Genomic DNA, 25,096 nt, shown 5'->3' on the forward strand with positions numbered 1-25,096 from the left:
GCTGGGGCTCTTTAGCTTGGAGAAGAGGAGACTGAGGGGTGACCTCATCAATGTTTATAAATATATAAAGGGTGGGTGTCACGAGGATGGAGCCAGGCTCTTCTCGGTGACAACCAACAGTAAGACAAGGGGTAATGGGTTCAAGCTGGAACACAAGAGGTTCCACTTAAATTTGAGAAGAAACTTCTTCTCAGTGAGGGTGACGGAACACTGGAACAGGCTGCCCAGGGAGGTTGTGGATTCTCCTTCTCTGGAGACATTCAAAACCCGCCTGGACGCCTTCCTGTGTAACCTCACCTAGGTGTTCCTGCTCCGGCAGGGGGTTGGACTAGATGATCTTTCGAGGTCCCTTCCAACCCCTAACATTCTGTGATTCTGTGATACTTCAGATGAAAATGATGCCAGGGGTTGTGGTTTGTGGGTTTTAGATTTCTTTTGGTTTGCTGGGTTCTTTTGTTTGTTTTCTTTTCTCTTTTTTTAAAATATATTTTATTTATACTCTAGCTAACGAAGCAAATTGTAAGCTTAGAAATCTTGGTCTTCAGAAGTTAATTTACAAACATACAAATAAGTTTGGTTTGGACACAAAATTTCCTTTGGCAAACTTGCTTCCCAGAAGAAGATGGACTTTGATAAATTAAAGCAAGTCCAGTGGAAAGCCCCAGGGTGACCACAGGGCCACAGCTCAGGCTGTGCAAGAAAACGTCAGGGGAAGCGTTTGGTCTTGAGAAGCCCAACAGGAAAATCTTATTGTTGTCTTCAGCTATGTAACGTGAGGGTACAAAAGACGACAGAGATGTTATTCTTCAAGATATACAGAGAAAGGACAAGAGGCAACAGACACAAGCTCTACCTGGGAGATTCCAATTGCATATTAAAAAAAAAAAAAATTGCCACTGTAGCAGTAAAACATTAAATAGGGCAGAGAGACGTAAAGGATCTTCATCCCTGGACAAGGCCCAAGCTGCTCCCACCTCGAGCAGCACAGTTGGACCAAGTAACCTCTCCAGAGGCCCCTTCCAACCTATTTTCCATGATGAAATACAAAACCTTGCTGTAAAAACCTGCTGGAATAAGATATTTTTAATTATAATAATCAAAATATATACACAATAATGTGTATTTTACATATACCAAGAAAAAAACATTCTGCATTTCAAAATTCATCGGCTGCAATAACAGAGGTAAATAGTCAGTAGTAAGGTTAAGTCATTAATATTAAGAAAAGCCACAATTTGCATGTAAATTGAAGCCAGAAGAAAGCTACAGAAGCTCAGCATTCGGAGACAGGAATTCAAAGGATTTACTTGCACCCAACTCATCTCAACTTCATTACATGACAATAGAGTCTGGATTGTAGGTCTGGACCTAGATTATTATCTAGTGCCCATAAACTGCAGATTCATCTATTTACATCAACCGTTTTGAGATATTAACCTGCAAGGTCAAGGAAAGTATTTTAGTTCTCAGAACTGCAACCCACTTTCACTAAAATTACCTCAATTACCAGACCAAAATGTTATTTTAAATTGTTCTTCATTTCAGGAGATGTGAACACTGAACTAGCTGTAACAAACTTCTAACATTTTCAAGTCCAAGGTTCATTTTTACTTAAAAAAACCCCCAACACAATAAAACTCTTAACAGAGGCTTAAAAAGGTCTTTATAAAATGATCTCCATCACACTTACAATAGTAAGAAAATTATTCTGGTTTCTAGTTTTTAGTAAATATGAACTGCTTTGTGTAATCTGCATTAAAGATTCACATTTTATTTTTAAAAGGTGGACCAAAAAAGGTGTCAAGAAAAGCAGATTATCGCCATTTCTCAACAAATCCTTCTTAAGAAGGACACGCTGCCTTGATAGGCAAAGCATGTTTGACAGGAGAGCTAAAGGAGAGAAGTAATGATTTGCATGCCAAAAAAAAAAAAACAAAAAACAAACTACCTTCCACGGCGATCACTTTATACTTGGCAACTGTACAATTAAACTGATTTAAGATCAAAATTGTGTCATTCCATCCATCTCTTGAATGATGGTGATGATCATCTCAAAATGTAAGTTTGCTTGGAGTGACACTAGAAGGTAGAATCTGAGTAAGTTCTAGACTGGCAGGAAAATGTCTGATGCTTATGCTGTCATCTGTAACTATGAAAACACTGGATGTTCTTCAAAACGCTTTTCACCAGGTCTGTCGGAGCAACAGGTGTGGCTGTACAGAGAAAACAGAACGTGTACATACAGGAAATATGAAATACATCAAATTTTCTGTTCCTGCAGTAGTACTAATAAATGTGCAAGCACTCAATTGCAAGAGGACTCAAAAAGATCTAAAGATCTATACACATTTTTAATCAATGTTTTAATGCAAAAAAGCTCCTGAAAGATGTTTTGTGGACATAAATTGGCAATTACAATTACAAACAGAAAGAGCTCACAACAACTGCTCAGTAAGATGCCATTCAATTTACATTTTAATTAGCTACTAGATGCTTTAACTTGTGGTAGTAAGTTATCCCACTCTATTTAGAGTATCAAAAAGCTTCAAGTGTTTTCACTCTGAGCAGAGATAAATAGAAGCAGAGAAAAAAAAAAATATCTGTGTGACTTGAGACTCTGCATAAGCCACTGTGATAACTGATAAACCACTGTCAGAGCTGTGCTGCCTTTTTCCTACTATTTATCTGTGCTTAAAAAAAATGCATTTGATCAGCTATGACATTTCATTTTACAAAGAGATGCTATCAACTGACCATCAGAAACATTCTGTTACGAAAGACTACTAAAACTGTATGGCGGTAGTTAAAGATATCTAGAATATTCCTCTGAAATGTCAAGTATTTCTCTTCATACTGCGTATTTATGTACCTTGACATTATCAGTTCTTCTGAAAAATGGAGAAATACATCAGAAACTATCCTGTTGTATGATTCCAAACAGAAAAGGTGCATATTTCTTCCTCCTTGCCTCTCAAAAGAGAATATAGCCTTTTCGATAACATTCAGTGATGCAAACTGGTACAATACAGACCCTCAGTTAGGATACACTAATCTTAAAATAAAAATACCTGCAAGTATATTTCATATCTAAGACACTCAATTATGGTATATTTAATTTATTTTCAAAGTGAACCAACTTCCATGCTATATTGTTTTCCTTCTACTTTCAGTCAGCTACACGATGACAATAAAATACTGGCATTTATAAAAGTCTCATTTAGTAATTTATCAATATCAACATTTAACAGCTTCTTAGGAGAAAAGTGACTTTTTCCCCGGCATACACGTACGCAATTGGTCAACCAATACTACAGTTTGCACATCACAACACTGGAAGACTGTTGGTGTTATTTCACCTACTGCACTGTAGAGAAAACTTAATCATATCTAATATCACCAAGTTTTCCTACACTTGAACATTCACTGAACAATTGAACTGGGGAAGAAACATCACAAAGAGAGATCATATTTTTGACGTATTTGTACCAGCAGTTATTACCCTATACCAAAATCTCTAACAGCAGGTATATTTAGGAATTAAGGGGGGAAGAACTTGAAGACTTCCCTGCATCCAAGTCTAGAAATTGTTTTTCCTATCAAAATGACACTTTGCAGCTGCCTGCTTCATAATTTAGAATTCAGAGGAAAAGGGAAAGTAAAGACATCTAAGTCGCAGCTGAATTTTATCTAAGTACATAAGTTATGTTAGAACAAACTTACAAATTCATGGATCTATACATCAATGTTGTGGCTGTTCAGGATTGATATCCATAGCCCTGTATATTTCTTTGAGAAACAGCAAGGCAGTGTCTTCAGATTCCCTATGAAGAATTAAAAGAAAAAAAAAAAAGTTATTTTGGGATGGTCCATGTTCTAATTCGTGTAAGCCACACTTCATCCCATTCCAGCTCTCTAAAAAGTTTGTGCAACCTATTGCCCTAATACTTATCTTTCAGGAACATGGCTTTACTTCTATCAACTTGCTCTGAGCTACAATTCTTCATTAGTTTTGTCTTATTTCTGTATCAAATTAGCTTATGCATTTACTGCATTTCTCTCCCCACTCTGTCCTCCCTAACTTACTATATTTGCAACTTGAAATCATCCCCTTCTTCAATGTTACTCGTTTGGCTTAAATCTCCTCAAATAATCTATCATTTTTTGTCGGTGACACGCTCCTGAATACATCCCACCAAGAATACATGCTGCTTGTCAAGGGTTTCTTTAGCCCAATGTCAAAACTCAGCCTTGCCAGTTCCATCAGCAATATGCTAATTCTTCTCTCCTAACTGGCTGGCACTTACTTGTAAATAGACTATATTAACTATCTATAATCTTCCTTTCTTCCTTACTACTAAAATGTAAGGAAGTTCTCAACTAATTTAAAGATTAATATTAGTGCCATGTTCCCAAGTTGGTGTTTCTCCTCCCCTTTTCAAAAATCAAAGCTTCAGACTATCTGAATTTAAATTCAACATTGGACAGACTTAATTTTCTTACTTGTCTATGAAGTGTTATTTAGTCACATGCAAACAATACCAGTATAAAAGAGTAACAATCACTGTAAAAAATAACAAAGTTACACAGGCAAATTTTAACATGGTTCCAAAGCTGCAGCAGTTGTTAGATAAAGGTAGCTTTCTGTATTTTTTAAAAGAAATTACATAAGGAGACAGTAAAGGAGATTTAGATATACAGAACTGTGATCCTTCAAATGCGAGGAACATCATTTGCAGAGCACCAGAACAGAGTTAAATGTGCAAGCTAAGGGACTACAGGTATTTTCCACAATTAAGCATAGAGATAATAACCATGTTTCTTGATGGTGTCTGCTATTAAATGAGCAAGCGAACAAGCAAGTGGAAGCATCACCACAGAAACTCCATTCTCTCTTGACAGATCATTTCATTTAAGGCTTTTCCCACCACCCATCTCAAAAAAAAAAACCCCACCCACGCTTTCAAATTTAGGTCATTAATCATTGTGCTTATCTTCCTTACTTGAGCGACAAAAGGAAAAAAACTGGCAATGATCAGCTGCCGCCTTGTGGAAAACAACTCCCGGTTCTTCAGCTCTACCTATGAATCCACACTGCCACCCGTGGGTCACCGGCACTGCCACCCGTGGGTCACCGGCTGCTGGGGAGCCCTGCCAGAGCACCAAGGTCAGCAGCGCTGGTAAAAATCCCTTCTCCTACTGATTTTTAATAACGTGATACTGACTTGAAGAAGGTCCTTCAGGTAAAGCTTTCGATTCCGTATTTTAACCCCTGGAAAATAAATGTCTGCTTCTAAAAATTATTAGCTATTGAAAATCAAAACCTTCAAAAACAGCGAGAGTGCCGCTTGTCCAGCACCTGCTAAACTCTGAACAAGAGACTGGTATTTTCCTTCCAGAATAACAAAACTGGTCACTTCCCCCCATCCCCAGCATTTTGCTGAGCTCAGCAGTTGCCACCCCAGTTTGGCCGAGACACAAAACTGTGCTGCCCTGTTGCCAAATAGTTTACACATCCTTTGCTCTAACATTCCACATCTTGTCTACTTTCACGTGTGCTTAATTTTATGACAGTAACAAAATGCATACAATGACACACTAAAAAAAAAAAAAAAAGAAAAAACAGAGCGACTCAAAGGCAAATACAATAGGTCAATAGTTACTGCTATTCCTATAAATGGAATTACACCCTTCTCCATTTGAAACGCACAAGCACTTAAAAAAAAAATAACCCCAAATGCAGATAAGGCAATGGTGTACTGCAGCTCTGACTACTGATAACACAAAACTCTGCTTCTTGTTCTATAAATTGTTCTGTATATGAGCGACCACTAAACACAAGTGGTAAATTATAACCATCCAAATTTACAGGAATACCCGTTGTGCCTTTTTAATTCATTTTATGTGTTAATCTTTGAGAGCAGAGCATCAATATCCAGCAATTTCATTCCAGCATGAAAAGGTAGTAAAGTTTTACTACATATTGTAGTCTAATTCCTTCATGAATAGTTTTATTTGAAAAACTACAGTTGTCAAAATTCTCATCGATAGAGCTCTCCTTGTTCCGAAAATGACTGTAGCTAAAGGTGTGTATTTTGAGTGTCAAAGTTCAAGAGACAAGTATACATCTTTATTGCAGACAGGACAATAGATGTGTTTACTTAGGGCTAACACATCATTTTATTTTGAAATTATATTAGCTAACAGTGACATCTAGGTGCGACACCTCGAGACTGACATTCCTAGGGAGTCATATATAATGTTTACCTTAATACTTGAATCATCTCAACGATATAACACTTGAGCATCCAGAGTATAACAAATGTATCTTTACAGTATGCCTGTGTGGGAAGGCAACGTCTTTCCAAATGAGAGGCCATTTTAGAATTAAGTGATGAGGACCTCGTATCGGTTTTTGTCAAAACATACTTGAAGTAAAACACTAGGGCATGATTTTTGACAGAGATCACCTGAGTTTTCGTTATAAAAGACAGGAAACATGTTTCTAGCTGTTATCGCATTGGTCACAGGTAACTAACAGATGACAGGAGTAAGATAAATGGCAGGCGGGTCATTACTAACATGTAAAGATATACAGTTATATCAGAAAACCAGTATTTATAGAATCACAAATATTTCCTCTTACCAGTAGCACAAATGACTCTGTAAAGCAAAAAGGTATTCATTGAAGCTTTCAATTGGTTTTTCTTGTAGAACATAATCAATACGACGTCCTCCATTTAGCATTCCAATCTTCACTGAAAAGTCTTCATCTTTTGGAGGCTCTGGACTTTCAGTGATCTTTTCAGCTAAAATTAAAGAGTTTAAGATTTATACTATTTTGAAGCACAGCCCGCTTGACTATAATCAAGATAAATTACCCATTTTCCCTGCTAGAATTTCCAAGTGCTTGCAATAAGACAATAATTACAGCCTTAACTGACTGTACCACTGCATCATTCAGAAAGGTTACTGGAACTATAGGCTTCTTTCTTTCATAATAGATTAAATGGAATCTGTTTGAAGAATAGCTCACATAAAGTAGCAGGTGAGCAACTTTAAAAACAAACCACATGGTTTATACATAGACATATCCAGTCATTTGACAAGCGAATAACCTGAAATAATATATTTTTACATCCCCTCACACAGAGTCAATCACTATCCTCAATTTAAACTAAGAGGAATGTTTTCTTTGTAAGTATAGACAAAGCCAGTATTACTGAAGACCAACAGATAATCCACAACTGGGAAGCCTGCCCTTGGTGTCTTTAGGGGTAATATTTATATCTGACTTACGTTTATTTACCCCAGCAGCATTTTTTTCTGTTACAGTACATACTTAAATGCTCCTTGGCTGGTTTCAAAAACTCACCATAACACTACTGAAGAGAATAAATCTCACAAATAAATATTTATTTACAGTGATTTGCCCTGAGGGGAAAGAAAACACAACTGATTTAAAAACCTGCCCTTCTGACAGAAAGTTGAAAGGTTATACAAACCCAAGCCTAAAATATCCTCCATTAAAAAGTTAACTTCTCCTTTCCTAAAACACAAAAAAATGCAGCAATAGAGCTCACATTTAACATTAATACTCCAAAAGCACAGAGGCCTCCTTAATAAGGTCAGGAAAATGCATAGCAAGCAGTAACTAGAATGTTCAAGTTTCTACTAATTTGAGATTGCCAAGTTATAAGAAAACCAATGTGATCACATACCTTCTACCACTTGCTTTTCTTCTTCCTCCTTAATTTGGTTAGCTACTTTCTCCAGTTCCGCTTGTAGCTGAGTTGAAGACGTATGAGCACGTGCAAATTCATTAAGGGTCTGCCACGCACTCTTCAAAGAGCTGATAAAACCCTGTTTCAGATCAGAACCCATACGAGACAGAGAGTCTCTCAACTCTAAGTGGGGGGGGGAAAAAAAAAAAAGTCGCCATAGTAGAGGGATTTAAAATTATAAACTAACACCAGAATGATGAAACCCCATTCAAAAACCATCCCAGTTCTTAGGGGAAACAGGCCTGCTACGTCATGAACACGTGTATCACGCTTCTCTATTTCATTTTAAACGATTAGGTAAAATGTAATTAATGTGCAATTAATTTCTCACTGTATGGGTCAATGAATTAACATCTACTAGCACAGGAAACTGTCTAACAGCCTCCAAGTCCAGAAGAGTCCACAAAAATAGCTACACCATCCAATCCCTCACCACCACCACCACACGACTACTCCATGGATATTCAGCTACGTCAAAGAAAAACCACTAAAGAGCAACAGACAGTATTTTTTTCTTTTACTATACAAACCTTTTAAGACTTGTAACCTAAACCATTCCTTAATAAGGACCTTGTCTAGTCAACTGCACAGCAAAGTTGACTTTCCTTATCAGGTACACAAAATTTAAGTGCAGCACCTTGTTCTGATGTGTACTTCTGAGCAACAAAACCCAGTCCCTGCCCATCAATGGCTATGGAACCACCTTTCTCCTCAATGTTACAATAAACAGACACTGGTTAAACACTTCATGGTGGTCATTAGGGGCAAGGTAAAAGAAACCAGTAAACTTAGTTTCTGTTTCACATCATCTTAGAAATCAAGGTGAACATGCGATGGAGAGCAATTTTAAAATGGAACTTTGGTAATCAGAAGCTCAAATCTGGAGGAATTACGATTATTACATGTGAATGCAACTGCAAATGTCCATCTTATGGGGCTGGGAGGAATTCCTGTGGATGTTTAAGAAAAACATGGAGTCATATCTAGGAATATTCATTAGTCTCTTGACATTTTACGATACTCTAATGCATCAAATGAGTAAATTAGCAATGACATCCATATATGAAATAAGTTGTTACCCAGGTGAAGTCTTTTTCTGCCTTTATGATGTGGAATGAGAACTGGTTTTAAATCCAGGTCTTCAGTGATCATTGGTTCTAACCTGTAAGCTACTGGATCAAGCTGTTAAGAAACAACACATTGGCATTTTGTCACCTTAGAAATTATTCCAATTATCACATTTCAGTGAAAAACATTGCTATTTATGATTAATAGAGAACCATTTTTTAATTCTGTTCTATTTCCGTTTACAGAAACTCAGTTCAAGACCATATAGTTTAACCATAAGATTGAGCAGGTTCATTGACTAATTAGGTCTTGTTCTCCTACAGAGATTCTAAAGAGGAAACACAACAGTGAAAGAGTAGTAAAATTTTCCTCGCACTCTGATGATTTCTACCAACATGTCACTGTTTAATTGTTAAGCAAGATGGGACAGAAGAGGACAAGTGTACTGCGTGCACTGTAAAAACTCTAAGGAGTTCCAAATTTCCCAGAATCTAAACTGGAAACTCAGAAAAGTCCTGTAAACAGCTCAAATACAACCATTTAATAAAAATCTACAATTTCTTGAAACTAATTTTTGAAAAGTTCTTTAAGCTCTGAAAATGAACGGGGCAAATATTTTCAAGCTAATCCATACCTACAATGAAATGTATGGAACCTATATCCAGCTCTACTTCTCTTTCACAGTAAAGACCACAAATATTTGGAATATATATTTCAGTTGAGACTTTTTTTTTTAAAAAGGGTGTTTTGGGAAATGTACATAGGGGAACAGGAGGTGTAATGCTTAGAGGTTAAAACTTAGTATTCTGCATTGTTGTCATCTGCATCAATCAAAATCAAATCCCAAAAGCCCTGCTTACTCACTGGGTGATAGATATTGAAGAATCCCTTGCAGGTGGGAAGTCTGTAGTTCTCATCAATCTTCTCCACACCTCTCACAGTGAGGAACACACCAATAGGAGAACCAAGAGCAAAGAAAATATCTGGTTCAAAGTCCAATGTGCTGTAAACCACAGAAACCTACCAGACAGAAATTGGATATATAGCCTCTCAGAACCACCAGCCAGTTAACATAATGTTTAGTGTGGAAGGAAAAACGACTTGTGTCTTGAATCAATCACATGCTCACAGAACTTCCAGGAAGCTACAGCTACATTGCCCTCTTCCATACTACTACTATAGTACCATTACATTTTAATATATTTTAATATTAAAATGCTTTCTTTAAAAAAAAAGTACAAAAAAGTTTAAAAATATATTTAAAACAGGAAGTCTTAAGAGGTTTGGTTTTTAAGCTAAGTTTGAGGTAAAACTTAAATATAACAGCATAAATGGACCAATTTAGGCTACCATGTTAACTGTAAAGCCACAGAACCATTCAATATTATGTCATTCACGCAGTTCTGTTTCTGGAACAGAACTGTGTTTACAGCTCGCTCACTGCTGAAAGAAAAAAATTAATTGTAGGAGCATCCTTGTTACAGTAAGTTTTGCTTTTCAGCAATCTAACCCACTCTCCAAGCCCTCCCTCCTTCCAAAGGGTAGAGCTCTACATAAACATAACTTTTGTACAACAATCAAGGAAAGTAGCACAAAGTCATCAACAATAAAATAAAAATTAAAATTAAATCACTAAATAAATGGAAAGCAAGCAAAAGGCAGTTTCACCTGGCCAGTTCCAACTTCAAAATACTCATAGTCAATGTTCACAGAAGAAACGGATGCACCAACTGGAAGTTTCCTCTTTGAGTGCAGCTGAGCAGCCTCTGAAGAGGAGACAGCAGTAACTGTCTCCTTTGCTTTCTGGGCATCTTCTTGGGTTTGGAGTGTGGCAGCCTTCTTTTCTGCTACTGTTTTCTTTTGTTCCTTTTGAGACAAGTTTCAAAACCAGGAAAAAAAGTTTATTTCACTGTTGTCAAAATTCCTTTTATAAATCCATAATGTTAACAAGTGTGTTAAAGAATAGAAGTTACTCCACAGCAGGAAAGTCAGTTACATTTGCTTAACAATTTTTTATTTTGCTCCTGAAAAATGTACTTACCTGCTTTGCTGCTCTGTCTTTTACAAAGTTAGCTATTTTCTTTCTTGGTCCAAGAGGTATCCCCATCTCCTTCAGGTCATCGACTGTACACATCAGCTAAAAAAAGCCCCACAAACATCGAAGCATACTTTATAACTGTTGTAGTAGCATATATCATCTCTTATATGCAATGACTTAGATAAGACATTTCGCAAAGCTACAGAAATTACCAAAAAATTAAGACGACATGATACAAAGTGCCCTAAAGTAATTGGAAAAAAACCAAACCAAAACACACACACACACAAACAAAAACCCCCAACAAAAACCTTCATATCACGGGAAATCCCCATAAGTTAAGTGAACATTATTTACCAAAGATTCCATGTCAATCCGCTCCTTTTCAAACGTGCTTGCGTACTCTGACAAACTGAGCATTTCCAGAGTCTTCTGCAAAGTAGGAACATCATCATCTACTTCAGGCTCACAAAGGTCATCACCAGAAGTAGTAATCGAGGAGCCCAAGGAACTGGTATCTTCAGTCATCTTAACAAAACAGCACAGAAGTAGAATCACATGATATAACAGTGAAAAGCCAATATGCAGCAAATAAAAACATTATTATAGGTAAGCTTTGTAAGTTCGTGCCCGTTTTTCATAAAGCAGGATACAGATTTTCCACTAGTAATTGACTAGCAAAACATATATTTAAAAATGACTAAAAGGTTTCTTGTTATTTCCAACACACACAAAAAATACTTCCTTTCAAACATCAAACTAATCACTGGTTTCAGCCTGAACACAGATAGATTTTCTCCGTCTTACACATCTCCCCCAGCATTCAGCTACTGTTAAGACTAAGTTGTGTGTCCACAAAGGTCAAAGCTGATGCTCACGATCAAATCCCATTACTGGTAAACTTGTAACTTCAGAGAGATGCAAGTAGTTTGTCCTGAGATTTGACAATATTTACTAAGTTGCATATTTCCATTAATATGTTAAAATGTACTATCAGAACGCACAATTGTGTTTCAGCCGATAAATTCTGAAAACTTAGGTTGCTGAAAATATCAGATTTATTTGCCTGGAAATATTAGCATGCAAATTACCTGTTTATCATGAACTGCCATATCCTTTACAGTCCCATTAACACCAGAGAATGGCCCACTATTTACTGATGAAGCCAAGTCCTTCTGGTTAGACAATATGTCAAATAGAATTAGGGAACCTGGAAATAGGAATTAAAGTTACCTTGGGAAAAATGATAGATTTTCCTGTCCATAAATCCTAAGGAAGATTGATATGCAATAGTAATAGCAATGTATACATTGATAAAAAACGATGGCTGTATTAAAACCAAAACACCCACATATTAACTTCAAGATCATTCTCAGCAAAAAGCAAACTTTTTTTTTCCTATTCATGTGAAATAGTTTTATGTAATTGCCATGATTAAACTGTCTCTCCTTAACCATCTTACACTGCTTACCAAACTGGAAGTACCAGCGCAAACCAGTATGTCATCTGTCTTTATAACACTTATTTGATGTTCTAAAAAATTATCTTAATTTACTAAGTGGGGGGTTCTAAGACACAGAAGTTACCCACCTAACAAGACACCAGATAATCTGTCAACTTTTAAACACGAATTAGACACTAAGTGTTCACATAGGAAGCTAAGGCAGAGGGAGAATTCACGCATCTGTGAAGTGCTAACCCTTGCTCAAAGCTCTATAAACTACTGAGAAGCGTTTGACTTTTAGTCAGCACTATTCTGAAAGACAGCCATGCCCTATCAGTTAATTTTAACCTTATGCTTAACAATGGTTCCGGCTCCCTTAGTGCAGGAATGTTGGTGTAATCCCCAATCAATTCCTTACATAGTTACCTAAACTGTGTCCAGCCACAGAGACTCCTCCTTTGAAGTCGGGGTTGCGGCTCATGAAGAGCGCGTACAATCGATTCATCTCCATCCCCACTTTTTCCACAATGGTCTGGCAGTAGGTGGGGCTGTTGTAGAACAGAACGTCAAGGAGCGTTTCGTTGGTGAAGTGGCGCAGGCGTCCAATGCTCGGCAAAGTGATTTTTTTTATGTTCCTAGTAACACAAAATCATTAGAAGCATGAGTGCCTTTAAGGAAACGCAGATAAGAACTTTGTTAGCTTTTGAAATAACAGGTAGAAGAACTGCAGTGTAAATACTAGATATGGTCTCTACAGACATTAAAAAAAAAAAAAACAGACTTCTGGCCTTGCTGCATATTCATACAGCAGTGCTATCTGCTAACTGTACATATTTGAGAAAGATACAGCTCCCTTTTTTCTCTCCAGGCTGAAAGAACACCTGAAAGAATCCTTTCTCTGCTCCAACACTGCTCTCATACAGTAGCAGGGAAGTTTTGCGAGCAGATTGGTAGGAGTGGAAGAGAAAAAGAACTCGCATAAAAAATTGAAAGTTAAATCGAACTAACAGGAAACATAATACTCTTTTTGGAGAAAAAGTTCAGCATCACCATCTGCCTGCCTGGAGTTAAGACAGCTGCAGTGGAACTGCTAGAGAACCGAGACTGCCTTAGTCAGTTAGCATTGCCTGGTTTCATTAACAGAATGAAGATCTTCATTCCTCATGCTAATGTATTGTTCAAACAAGAATAAAATACTAAGACTCTAGGAAAGCAGTATGACTTGACCGAGCTAGAACAGTCTGGAGAACACCAGTGTGCGCTCTAAGTGGTTCAGGTTGCTACCCTCGCAATTTCTACTTTCCCACCTTTGAGCAAGAGAAAACAGCTTGAAACGTCAAGCATCAGCAAAGGAACAGGCACCAAGAAGTGCTTTTTAAGTGCTGTAACACTCCCACCTAAATATAGATATTTTGTTTAAAACAAAAACACCCCAAAACCAAAAACCACTTAGCTCAATTGCCTAGTCATAATTCAGGTACTGCTCTAGGACTGGGCAGAGGGCTCAATGCTTTCCTCAGCAGGCCACTGACATCTCCCAGGGTCAGACACCCACTATCTCATACTTACAATCACTGCCTCTACACTCGTCATCATCTCTCAGCACATTTCAATACTGCATGTTTGTGAAAGTGGGTAAAGCGTGTGTGTGTATACATATCCTGTCACTCAGTGTCACGAAAATAAAAAAGAGAAAATACTCCACGTGCCTTTCCAGCTTTCCCCATACTCCTTATCAAAATGTTAATTTAAAAAAATTAGCAATTCTCTTTTGTAACCCAATCATACATTTATTCATCTAGCCTATTAACTTTATACATCTAGTGTATTAACTTCTCTTTTTATCCACTTCATGAAAACTGTTAAGATGCCACTTGTATGAAGAGTTCACAGCATTAAACAATCTACTCACCTGTCTACACCTGTTGCATCTCCATGCAGAGCACTATGCCAGTGAACTGGCAGGAACTCCACCCTGCTCACTTTACGTTCCTCTAAAGATTTCTTAAAGTGAGCCTGCAACAGCTTCAGAGAAACAGTCCTAAAATCATCAACTGCAGAGAAGAAGAATAATGAAAATCTGGTAGTAACAGTAATATTCAATTACAAATATTCTTTTATTCTTCCCCCGCCCCCTCCATTTTCAGACATGGTAAAAATACAAATGAAGGAAACGGCAAAGTGGAAAAATCTTTACAAGTATAATATTACCCCTCTGAGAAAATAGATTTTTGTAAAAGTGGGTTTTCTAACAAGCTTCTATGTATCTCACAAAGAATGCATTTTACTCCATTACCAGACATGGCCTTAATTTAGTCAGTTGTGCCGGAATGTATTTAAAAAAAAAAAAAAAAAAACAAAAAAAACCCACGCACCACAAATACATACACCCACACCACAAAAAATATCACATCCCACAAAGCCCAAAGCCAAACCACTCTCCAAGTCTAATATTGAGAACTAATAACAACAGTTAAAGCTGTAAGACTGAAAAAACACAGAATCCACTTCAGAAAATAATCAGGAAAAAAATCCTACTTAAAACTGAACTTCTTAACATTAGGGACTTTTTTTTTTTTAAGACATGCTTATCTGAATATAATACATAGAGACCCACATTTAAGCAGTTAAGAATACGACTTCTCATTAAAAGAAGCAAAAACTTACCACATTCAACAATGCTTCTAAATCTCAAGTCACATACAGGACCTATGCCATGAACCATAAATACTAGATGGTCAATTTGGGACATTTCTCCTGTAGAGAAAAAAAAAAAAAAAAAAAAAAAAAATTCAGAGTACCAACATGTACTGCAGTGGTGAAGTTTAGAGTCAAGTAACCTTAAGATATACTTGCTTTATAATGCCTATTGCATAACACGGTTCAGGATATAACATAGCTCATGGGACTCCTTCAATTAAAAAAACCAAAACTAGATAATATCTTTCAAGCAGCTTAGACTAAGGAACAAATTTAGACTCCAGGCACAAACAGCACATTGCCGTTCTACCCACTCTTGTCCAACTTTTGCACAAAGCCAAACTGACTGCTCCAGCTGCAGACCTACGTGCAATACTCACGTACCATCAGGAATTTCATCATGGTCAGCATCCGTCCCACGTTTTACTACCCTTGGTCTTGCCTGACCATCTTGAGTGGTGCCCCATTCATCTGGTATTGCAGAAGGTTGGAACTGAACTATGACCTGAAAAAAATACATCGTCCAATTAAACACAAAAAAACCTCATGATTCATATTGCTAGTCTGAATGCATTGCATAGCTTAACACAATTTAATTTGACTGCTTCACCTTGCATCTGAGACAACTGTTTTCTTTAATTAGCACATATAGAAAAAAAAGCCTTAGAAAACCCCAGGGCTAGTCCCTGTGGCAGTGACAGCTTCACTAAAACTATATTCCGAAATAACACAGATAAATCTCATTAGTTTTAAAAGCAACCAGATGATTTAAACAAAAATAATCACTAGTTGAAGAAGGCAGCCTGCTCAGTGATTCTTAAGAATTTTAACTCCTCCAACAAACATTATTCAATCTCTTCTTTCCCAGACCCCCACACCTGCTTCTCCTTAACAGATTACTGTTTATGTGAGGAATCTGAACACTACCCCTATTTATTATACAATTACTCTATCATAAGGTGGAGATAAGGTTGAAGTCCATGTTTTAATCACTGCTCGCAAAATATTTAGAGTAACTTTCAAAGGTTTTTTTGCTATACTTTCTCATGGTCTAAAAATAGTTTCAGTGGAAGATTTCTCATGGCTTAGATACACGCATTACCCTACAGTTACATTAATGCTCTTCTCCATGTGAAAGCTCTTAGTTTACATTATCTTCCATTTGGTACAGACTGTCTGAGGTTAAACTAATTCAAATTGTATCCCATTTGCTGCCAGTTATGCTTAGTCAAAATATTTACTATGTAAACCCTTATTCTTCTTAGGTTTCAGAAAGCATTGTCTTTTAATCATGAGACAGCATATTGAAGCAAGGAGGAATTCAGTGTTCTATAAACTTTATCATCTTTAACGCATACATATTCAAAACAATCAACAAGTACATTTCAAGCAAGACTAAGACTGCATTCAATTTATGCTTCCATCCATCTGCTCATTCACCCCTACTGAATTCTGTGAGAACCAATCGCCAAAACATTACCTTGGGATTATGCATAACGATTGTCTCCCCATTTGGAAATTCAAGTCGACGATGCCATTGATTTGTAGTTACAGCCCTTTTATATTCTGCCTAAAACAGTAACCAAGTTACATGAAATCAGTATGCCTTCTCAGACAAACTATTTTTTGGGCTTGTGCATAGTCTGTAATGTTAAGGTTATAATTTATATAACTTTATTTACACAAAAGTGTCACATGAAGCACTCCACAAGTTGATTTTAGGTCACAGCAGTGCAGGACCCATGCATTAGCAACAGGGCCTTCCAGCCACTCCGCTTTCCAGGATTTGCTTACTTATGTTCCAGAAAGCACATTCTGGAAATCATTTTAATGAAACACAAAAGGTATTTCTAAGGTCATAAATGCAAAGAACTATCAAGTTCCTCATTAAGTTTATGTAAAGATAATACTAACCTCCAGCTTATCACTAAAATCCTCAGCATAAGGAATAAACCGGCTATCCTTGTCTCCCTTATAAAACCACGTGCATCGTCTCACTTCAGAAGGTTCTTCATCCCAGTAAACTGCTTTTCTCATTCTGTCATACAGGTACACATCATAGCGTCCTCCGTCCGTGCTCAGAACCACACTCTCAGGATCAGGCTGGACTGTGACATAAAAGTCACACAGTTACAATACGAACGCATACAATCTTGTTTCTCTCTCACCCCAGCCCAAATCACTTCTGTGATGAATGTTAAGCCATTCAGACAGTTATACTGTGGAAAAGAAGCTTCATAATATCAGGTAACCATTGTGTTGCTCCTAAAATGCTTCTATTACACAATAAAAAAAGCTTTGAACAACTCCCAAATATGAATACTTACTCCACAGCTGACAAAGATTAACAAAAAGGCAAACCAAGACACAGATAACTAGGAGTTCTGTGTGAAAATGGGGATGTACATCTTAACACCGACAGCATCAAGCAACAGACAACGGAAGTGAATAAATTTAGTGGCACAAAATATATCTTTGAGATATGTACTAACATTACTTATTACTGCCATATCACTCTGTTAAATGCAAGTAGCATTATTCTAATATCTTTCTGCTAGTCCTTCTGCTCACCTCTGAGTTAAGATACGACTTACCAGAATTATAGACTTCCTCTAGTTTTGCAGAATCCAGACTGCTGAACGGCATCCATAGCTGCTTGTCTTCCACCTCCTTACAGTAGAACCAGTGGGGCTGAACTGGCTCGTATTGGTTCTGCAGCAAAACAGGAGGTGCCAGGACCAGTGGACCTGCAGGTCTGGGAGCTCGGAGCTGTGACTGAGGCTGTGGAAACTGAAAATACACACGGGCTCATCACCTCAACGTCACATAACCAAGTATCAGTTCTGTAAAAACTACAGAGAACACTCTGAGCCTTTATTTCTAATATTTTTTTTCCTAAGAACATAATCTTTCAGTCTAACAATATCATAGACAGGATGTCCACTTTATGATGTTTTTGAAAAGATTCACATTTTCAAATTGAGAAAGGACATGAATTTTGTTCCCACAAATACTGTTAAAAACTGTTATGGCCTAGCACCTTGATTACCTAAAACTAGATTTAAAGTGTTCTCCTAAATTTTCAAAACTCAGGCTGAGCTTATTTCTTAGAGCCATCAAATTTGACATGAAAACAAAAACCTATTCTTCTCATTTTTCATTTATATATAATTACATTTTTGCATAAAGATTGTCCATTTTAACAAGTGCCCACCACAGTAATAGCCCTTTTCCTGCAAAGTGGTCTGTATGGGCAGATTTCAGACTCAAATGTACCCTCAGCAACACAAGAAAAATAACCGATTTTGAAAGGGACTATAGCCCACATAAACCTGATTTCACACAAATTGTACAGAGATCTCAGTACAACATAAAGTGAGTGATGTCAGAAGTAATAACTGGTTTAGTTGATACATTTTAAGAAAAGAAAAATAACATGTTGTACAACATATAAAATTAAGCAATTAGAAGCTCTTATTGTTCAGGTTCTACTGCCTTTGCTATGTTTTTTGTCATTATATAATCTTTCTATTCTTTATTCACAATATCAGCAATATAGCGATAACTCGGGCAAAATAAAAATATTTTTTGTTGATTTGAAGGAAAATTTGTCAGGTTGTAAAGACAAAAAAGAATGCAGATTAATGCTTTACATCACACAAACACCTCAACCAGTGTGTTTTAAAAGGTTTGCTAACAATCTGTGCAACTTACACACAGCTTGTGGTTTCACCAGCAAAAACAGCTTGAACAGCAATTTTTAACCCCATATCTTGCAAATGGCTAAATGACTTGATTTACAGCAGAGGCACAAATGATGCAGCAGGCCAGCTGAAATGGCAGCAAACGCAGTAATAGACAGAAAAGAGCAAAACAACTTCACAACCTGGCTTTGTTTCTGACGCCAGAGGCTCACATAGCTACAGCCTCAGAGTACTCTCATTTTAAAGATAAGGAACTTTTCCTAAAGCAACAGTTCCAGACTAGTTCTTGTGAAAAGATTTTGCTCTCAGAAAAGGTTGAAGGCTTTTTATGGGAGAAAAGAACAACCTTCAGAAGATGAAATATGCAATTCAAAGAGAAAAGTGACTTAATTTTTGTTCTGGCACCAGGAGATCAGGAATGATTTCTATACCTGTGTCAACGACCCCGGAGGTGTCTGATACATCTGGACAGGCGGTACAGAGGATGGCGGGTGAGCAGGCGCGGGACTCTGCTGCAGCTGCGGCGGAGTAAGGTACGGGTTAGCTCTGCTGCTCAGGGTGGTGTGTCGGTAAGGGTTATACCCCTGCTGAGATGTTCCTTGGGGAACAACAGCCGCATTTGCAGGCGGGGGACAGCTCTGCTGAGGAGTCTGATAAGCTGTGATTCCCACCTGTGAAGTAGGTGGTGCACTGTAAGAGGACTGCGACTGGGGAATATGCGGTGAAAAGGCATTTTGCCCATCCTGCGACCCAGGCGCAAGTGGAAGTGAAGTGGGAGGCCTGGAGAAGGCTGCTGGTCCAACAGGCGGTGCAGCAGCTGTCAAGGGTGGCTGCCCGATACTTCCAAACGGATCACTGCTGCTGGGGACTTGAGAGAAATAGTTGAAAGTCTGTGGTGGATTCGGGCTGGCAGAAGTCTGACCCAAGAAGCTGTCCTCTTCACCAACATCTGCAGAATCATCTGCAAAAACAAAAAGATCACTTGAGTGTGAGAGGTTCAAACCACTTAGTGTGTGTAGTCAAAATGTTCTGTAATATTATCAGCTATTTCCAAAACTCTGTTGGCCCCCATAAAGCTAAAAGCATTACAAAGCTTGCACATCCTTGATGATTAAACACACCATGAAATGAAACAAAAGATACCAAGTCTTCGAGAACATTTAAAATAGACTATAAAAGTCACTCAATGTGCAGAGATAAAACAACAAAATTTTAAAATCTGAAATGAGACCAAAGCATGACTGACATCAGGGCATTCCCAAGCCAAGCTGGCAAAGACCCCTGCTTCCAAGGCACTAAATTCCCTTCCAATTTCCCTTATGCGTACCAAATGCCAGAGCAGCCTTGGTTCATTCCCTTTCACCATGAAAACAGTTACAAAGCATAGGACTTTATGCTCTAATTTTTAGAGTTCCAAGATCAAATTCAAAAGTGGAGCTTAATGACATTCCCAATGAGACCAAACCTATTGGTTAATCAATCTATTGTCACCTGCTCCTTCAGCCCTCGCAAGGTTTCCCATTTTACATGCAAGATGGCCACAACTCATCACTCCAAGTCACTTGATGAGCAAGACTTATTCCAGTTCTCTCTAAAAATCCTGCTCTGGACTGGCATAAGGGCTAAACCTCTGCTGCAGAAAAGTAAGTCCTCATTCTGCATAATTGCAGGAGAGGGCTTAAAAACGTGCAAGGCCATGACCGCCCTTACACATTGAGAAAATACATAAACCAGGTCCTGGTCAATCCCAGCTTTCTGCATTGCAGCAATCTAGTAACAAGTGGGGTGAAAAGTGGTTTGATATTATCATAGGTCTTGCAGTAAACTCAGTTAAACCTGGGATGGTCTGAGCATCACTGCCTGTTCAGAGAAGAGCACCGTGTGAGCTGCCAATGCAATCTGCAGAAGTCAAAGTGTGTTGTCATCTGCTCTGGCGATCAAATAATCCCCAGGCTATGGGGCAGAAAACACAAAGTTATCATTGCTTCTCTGCTACTCAGTCCCCAGCCAAAGAGAGACCAAGTATCTCTGGAGCTATGAGGAGCCAGTAACAAATGTCTTTATCCACAGCCAACATAACTGTAATATAGAGTATCAAGGGAGCACACGGGAATCCACAGAGAAGTCTCTCTAGGAAACTACTGTTCTAATTAATTAATAATAAACCAAGCAGCTGTCATGACTAAAAAGAACTATTTTAGCCACCTTTTATTTAATAGTCTTTTCAGATGGTGTCATTTTGAGGCAAGAATCACCTGCATTTATCAATTTCTCTCACTTTCACCTACAGCATTTTATTCCCCTTCAACAAACGAAACCCCAAACTTATGTATATGAACCATCATATGAAGAATACTAAAACCATTTATAGGCAATGACCACTATGAAGTCAAGCCTATGGATTATCTCCCAACTACAAACAGGACAGCCGTTTATACTAAAGTCTCAACTTCTAAGTAATAAAATTCTTCTTCCTTTCACATTTCGTAAGCATTGTGGAATAGAGAGAAGCACACTGCATACCACACTGTCAATTCTCTGCTTTCTAAAATAACTGGTGGCAGAGCTGGCAATCCACCTCATGATAAACACGTAGCGATGCGCTGAAGAGTTTTCAAGACCTTTACCAAATATCAATTCACAAAACACCTACTATTCTCCAATTTCAACTATGTTTCAGAGATTTAGCCTAACTGTATCTTTCCTTTCAAAATGAGGTGTTCTGCCAAAACAAAAAATATACATATATATACACACACATACAGTTTTTTAACACAATATATTACTTTCTGCTTTGCCTTTTTCTAATTTTGCAAAAAGTACATTGGAACATAAGCCTAGCCTGGCAGAAAGAGAAGCACTTCATACAAATTTAAGTATTCTCTATAAGGGTACAGCCCTGACATACAAGGGCAGTATTCTTCCCATGGACAATACCGTGACCGTGTGACAACCTCCTGTGTATCCCTCCCTACATAAGGTGGTATTTTGTAATTCCCAGATTGTCACCTGACAACCACAGGTGACATTAGTCCACTTCCTCCTTGGGAACACTCCTCTCTATCTACCATAAGTACATTGGTTACTTCACCCACACCTGAGCCAGAGAATGTATCTTCTGCTGTCAAACTGCAAAGCTTATTACTTACTCTTGGAGACACAACGAATATACGACTGCACACAGCTTCCTAATGCAGATTGTCAGATGTCAAACAATTCCTGAGATCAATTCTTCTTGCATTTTACACAATTTCAAACTTGAGATCTTGTTCCTTTCTGCTTCAAACTATGATTCAAGATGCAAACTGCCCTCCGCAGCCAGGTCCCTATGACATCTGGCAGGACAAACCGGGAGTGCAATGGACCACAGAAATTGCCCATTTAATCAGACGGGGGCCTTACTGGGACAGACAGAATACGGCACAACCTCTGACACTGAAATTCACTCCAGTTGCAAAACTGTGAATCTTCATCCCATCAAATTTTAATTGACAAGGAAATTATATGATTCATGACGTTAATGAAATCCCATCAGATTTTGTCACTGGCTAGCTTCAGAGTCTTTAGGAAGTTGCCACATGAGAGCCATTTGTGCAAAGATACTGGCCAGAGTAGCAATTAAAAAGTACCTTTTAAAAAAAATTAAAACCAACGTGTATTTGCAAGAAATAAAAACAATACGGATTGCAAAAATAGAAGTAGTAAGTGTATAAGCTACCTGGATACCTCATGTAAGAAGAAATACCATTCTAATGCTTTTACCTGTCCTATCCAGAAAGGATGTGGTCAATCAAAAACAATGTATCAAAGCCACACTTGACAAACCCTTTTTTTATAATCTAGAGATGTACCCCATTTATTTCCAGATATATTAATACTTATTTTAGCTAAAATACAACAGCACTGAAATCAAGACTTGGACTTTGGACTCAACGTGTACCAATACAGTAACATTTAGAATACCTGATTTCTAGGTGCACTTCCAATGTTTAGAGCTTTAATCTCAGACTGAACACATTTCCAGAAAAATCCATTCCTTCACCTGAAACTGTTTCAGCACCAGATTTTAAGTTGCACACGCATGCGCTTGGAACACCATTAAGGCTTTAGAAGGAAAGGATATTCACAGAATCACAGAATGTCCTGAGTTGGAAGGGACCCACAAGGATCATCGAGTCCAACTCCTGTCCCTGCACAGGACAACCCTACAGTTCACACCGTGTATCTGAGGACATTGTCCAGTTTCTTCCAGAACACTGTCAGGGTTGAGGCCGTGACACCTCCCTGGGGAGCCTGTTCCAGAAAAAACGGGTTACACTAACATGGAAATTTAAGGTGCCTGGTTAACGTAGTTACTTTCACACAGGGAAAACAGATAACAACACAGAAGGGAAGCCTAAAAAAAAAAAAAAAAAAGTGAGAATCACAGAATGTCAGGGATTGGAAAGGGACCTTGAAAGATCATCCAGTCCAACCCCCCCACCAGAGCAGGAACACCCAGATGAGGTTACACAGGAAGGTGTCCAGGCGGGTTGGAATGTCTGCAGAGAAGGAGACTCCACAACCTCCCTGGGCAGCCTGGGCCGGGCTCTGGCACCCTCACCGGGAAGAAGTTTCTTCTCAAATATAAATGGAACCTCCTGTGTTCCAGTTTGTACCCACTGCCCCTTGTCCTATCATTGGTTGTCACCGAGAAGAGCCTGGCTCCATCCTCCTGACACTCACCCTTTACATATTTATAAACATTAATGAGGTCAAAGAGAACACTAAGCATACACCTGCACTGACAACAACTAATTGCCGAAACAAAAATGCCAATCAATGAACTTTTCAGTTCGCGATCACAGAACGCTAGGGATCAGACGGGACCTCGAAAGATCATCTAGTCCAGTCCCCAATAATGACAACCACCCCGCCTCGCTGGACACAGAACCGGCCCCCAGGTACCCGGCACATACACATCTCCAGCAGTTCGCGGTTCCTGAGGCGCTGAGGCCGGGCAGCGACCCCGGCTCGGGGAGCCCTGAGGAGGGAAGATGCGGGTCCAACCGACAGGCAGCCGGCCCAGCCGCCGGCCAGGCCCCCGACGCCCCTTGGCAGCCCCCGGCCCGGCTCCTCAGGGCCCCGCTGGCCCCACAGCCCGTTAACCGGCGGCGCGGAGCGGAGCGGCCCTGCCCCGCCGGGCCCCGCGCAGCCCCCGCGCCCTCCCGCTCCCCTCACAACCCCCGCCCGCCCTCTCTCCCTACCGGCGGCCAGGAGAGCGGGTCCCGGAGGCGCAGCCGGGGCCTGGCTGACCGGGATGAAGGGCACGGTGAAGTTGAACTCCGTGGCGGAGGAAGAGAACAGCAGGTTGGTGCCGCCGCCACCCCCGGGCTTCGCGGCCGCCATGGCTGCGCCCCGGCCACGTCCCTTCCCCGCGGCGGCCCGGCCCTTTCCGCCCGCACCGCCTTGCCCGCTTCTAAGATGGCGGCAGCGGCGACGCGCCCTGACGGCCTCTCCGCGTACGGGTGAGGAGGAGAAGGCGGGCCCGGCCCTGGCAGCGCCGCCATTGCCGCAGGAAGAGGAGGAGGAGGAGGAGGGCGGAAGCGCGGAGCCCCCGTGCGAGGCTTGTGAGCGGGAGTTGGCGGCTGCAGGACGCCGGCAGCCCCCTGCCTGCCCCCGCCATGCCGTGCGTGGCCGACTGGCTCAACAACCCCTTCAGCATCGTGCAGGGCATCTTCGGTGAGCGCGGGCCGGGCGGGGCCGGGAGCCGCTCGGGGGCCGAGCGGGAGGGCGCCCCACAGCTTCCCCTCGCGGGGCGGCGGCGGGGCCGGGGGAGCGGCCGGGAAAGGAGAGCGACAGCCCGGGCGGGCCGGCCGCCGCTTCCTCCTCCTCGGCGGGAGCCGCGTCCCTCAGGCCTCTGAGGGGATTTCGCCGCCGTCGCCTCCGGGTCCTGTCCTGGTGCCTTAGGCTTGGCAGGCTGGTTAGGGGAAGGAAAAAAAAATAATTAAACCAAAGCGTATTTTAGGTTTCGGGAGCAATGTGTGCTGGCTACACGGATTACCGATCGGCGGTAATGTTAGCAGTGCCGTCAGCTGAAGCTGTTTTAGCGCTGGGCTTGATTTTCTCTAAAAGCGTGTTTAAAACAGATGTTTCCACGGTGAATATAAAGCAGAAAGCGACACCTCGTCTCCTCCGCTTTCTCTCCGTTGTGTTTCAAGGCTTTTCCTTACTTTCTGTTCATCTCCATTTACTTTAAAGGGTGTAAGATGGGAAGTCAGTGCAATTGGGAGGGGCATGAAGTGATCTGAAACACAGTCGTTTGCCCAGAATAGCAGTAAATTGTTTAAATCGTTTGCTATGTTACCAGAATGCTGAATAG

At 39.8% G+C, this 25,096-nt stretch overlaps 1 protein-coding gene across 1 annotated transcript; it reads right to left on the reverse strand.

Moving 5' to 3' along the window:
- Positions 1-271: 271 nt before the first annotated feature.
- SEC23IP (SEC23 interacting protein) lies at positions 272-24,451 on the reverse strand. The gene is given in 20 exon segments (XM_065638829.1): positions 272-2,213; positions 3,721-3,821; positions 6,644-6,806; positions 7,719-7,904; positions 8,861-8,963; positions 9,714-9,869; positions 10,518-10,715; positions 10,891-10,986; positions 11,245-11,415; positions 11,979-12,097; positions 12,758-12,966; positions 14,244-14,385; positions 14,999-15,088; positions 15,416-15,536; positions 16,512-16,601; positions 16,946-17,139; positions 17,626-17,821; positions 19,167-19,696; positions 23,982-24,270; positions 24,272-24,451. Coding segments are annotated over 19 exon segments (3,315 nt in total). The 3' UTR covers positions 272-2,213; positions 3,721-3,739.
- Between the last annotated feature and the right edge of the window lie 645 nt (positions 24,452-25,096).

Source organism: Caloenas nicobarica, chromosome 7 (genome assembly GCF_036013445.1).
Source record: "Caloenas nicobarica isolate bCalNic1 chromosome 7, bCalNic1.hap1, whole genome shotgun sequence".
NCBI classification, from domain to species: Eukaryota; Metazoa; Chordata; class Aves; order Columbiformes; family Columbidae; genus Caloenas; species Caloenas nicobarica.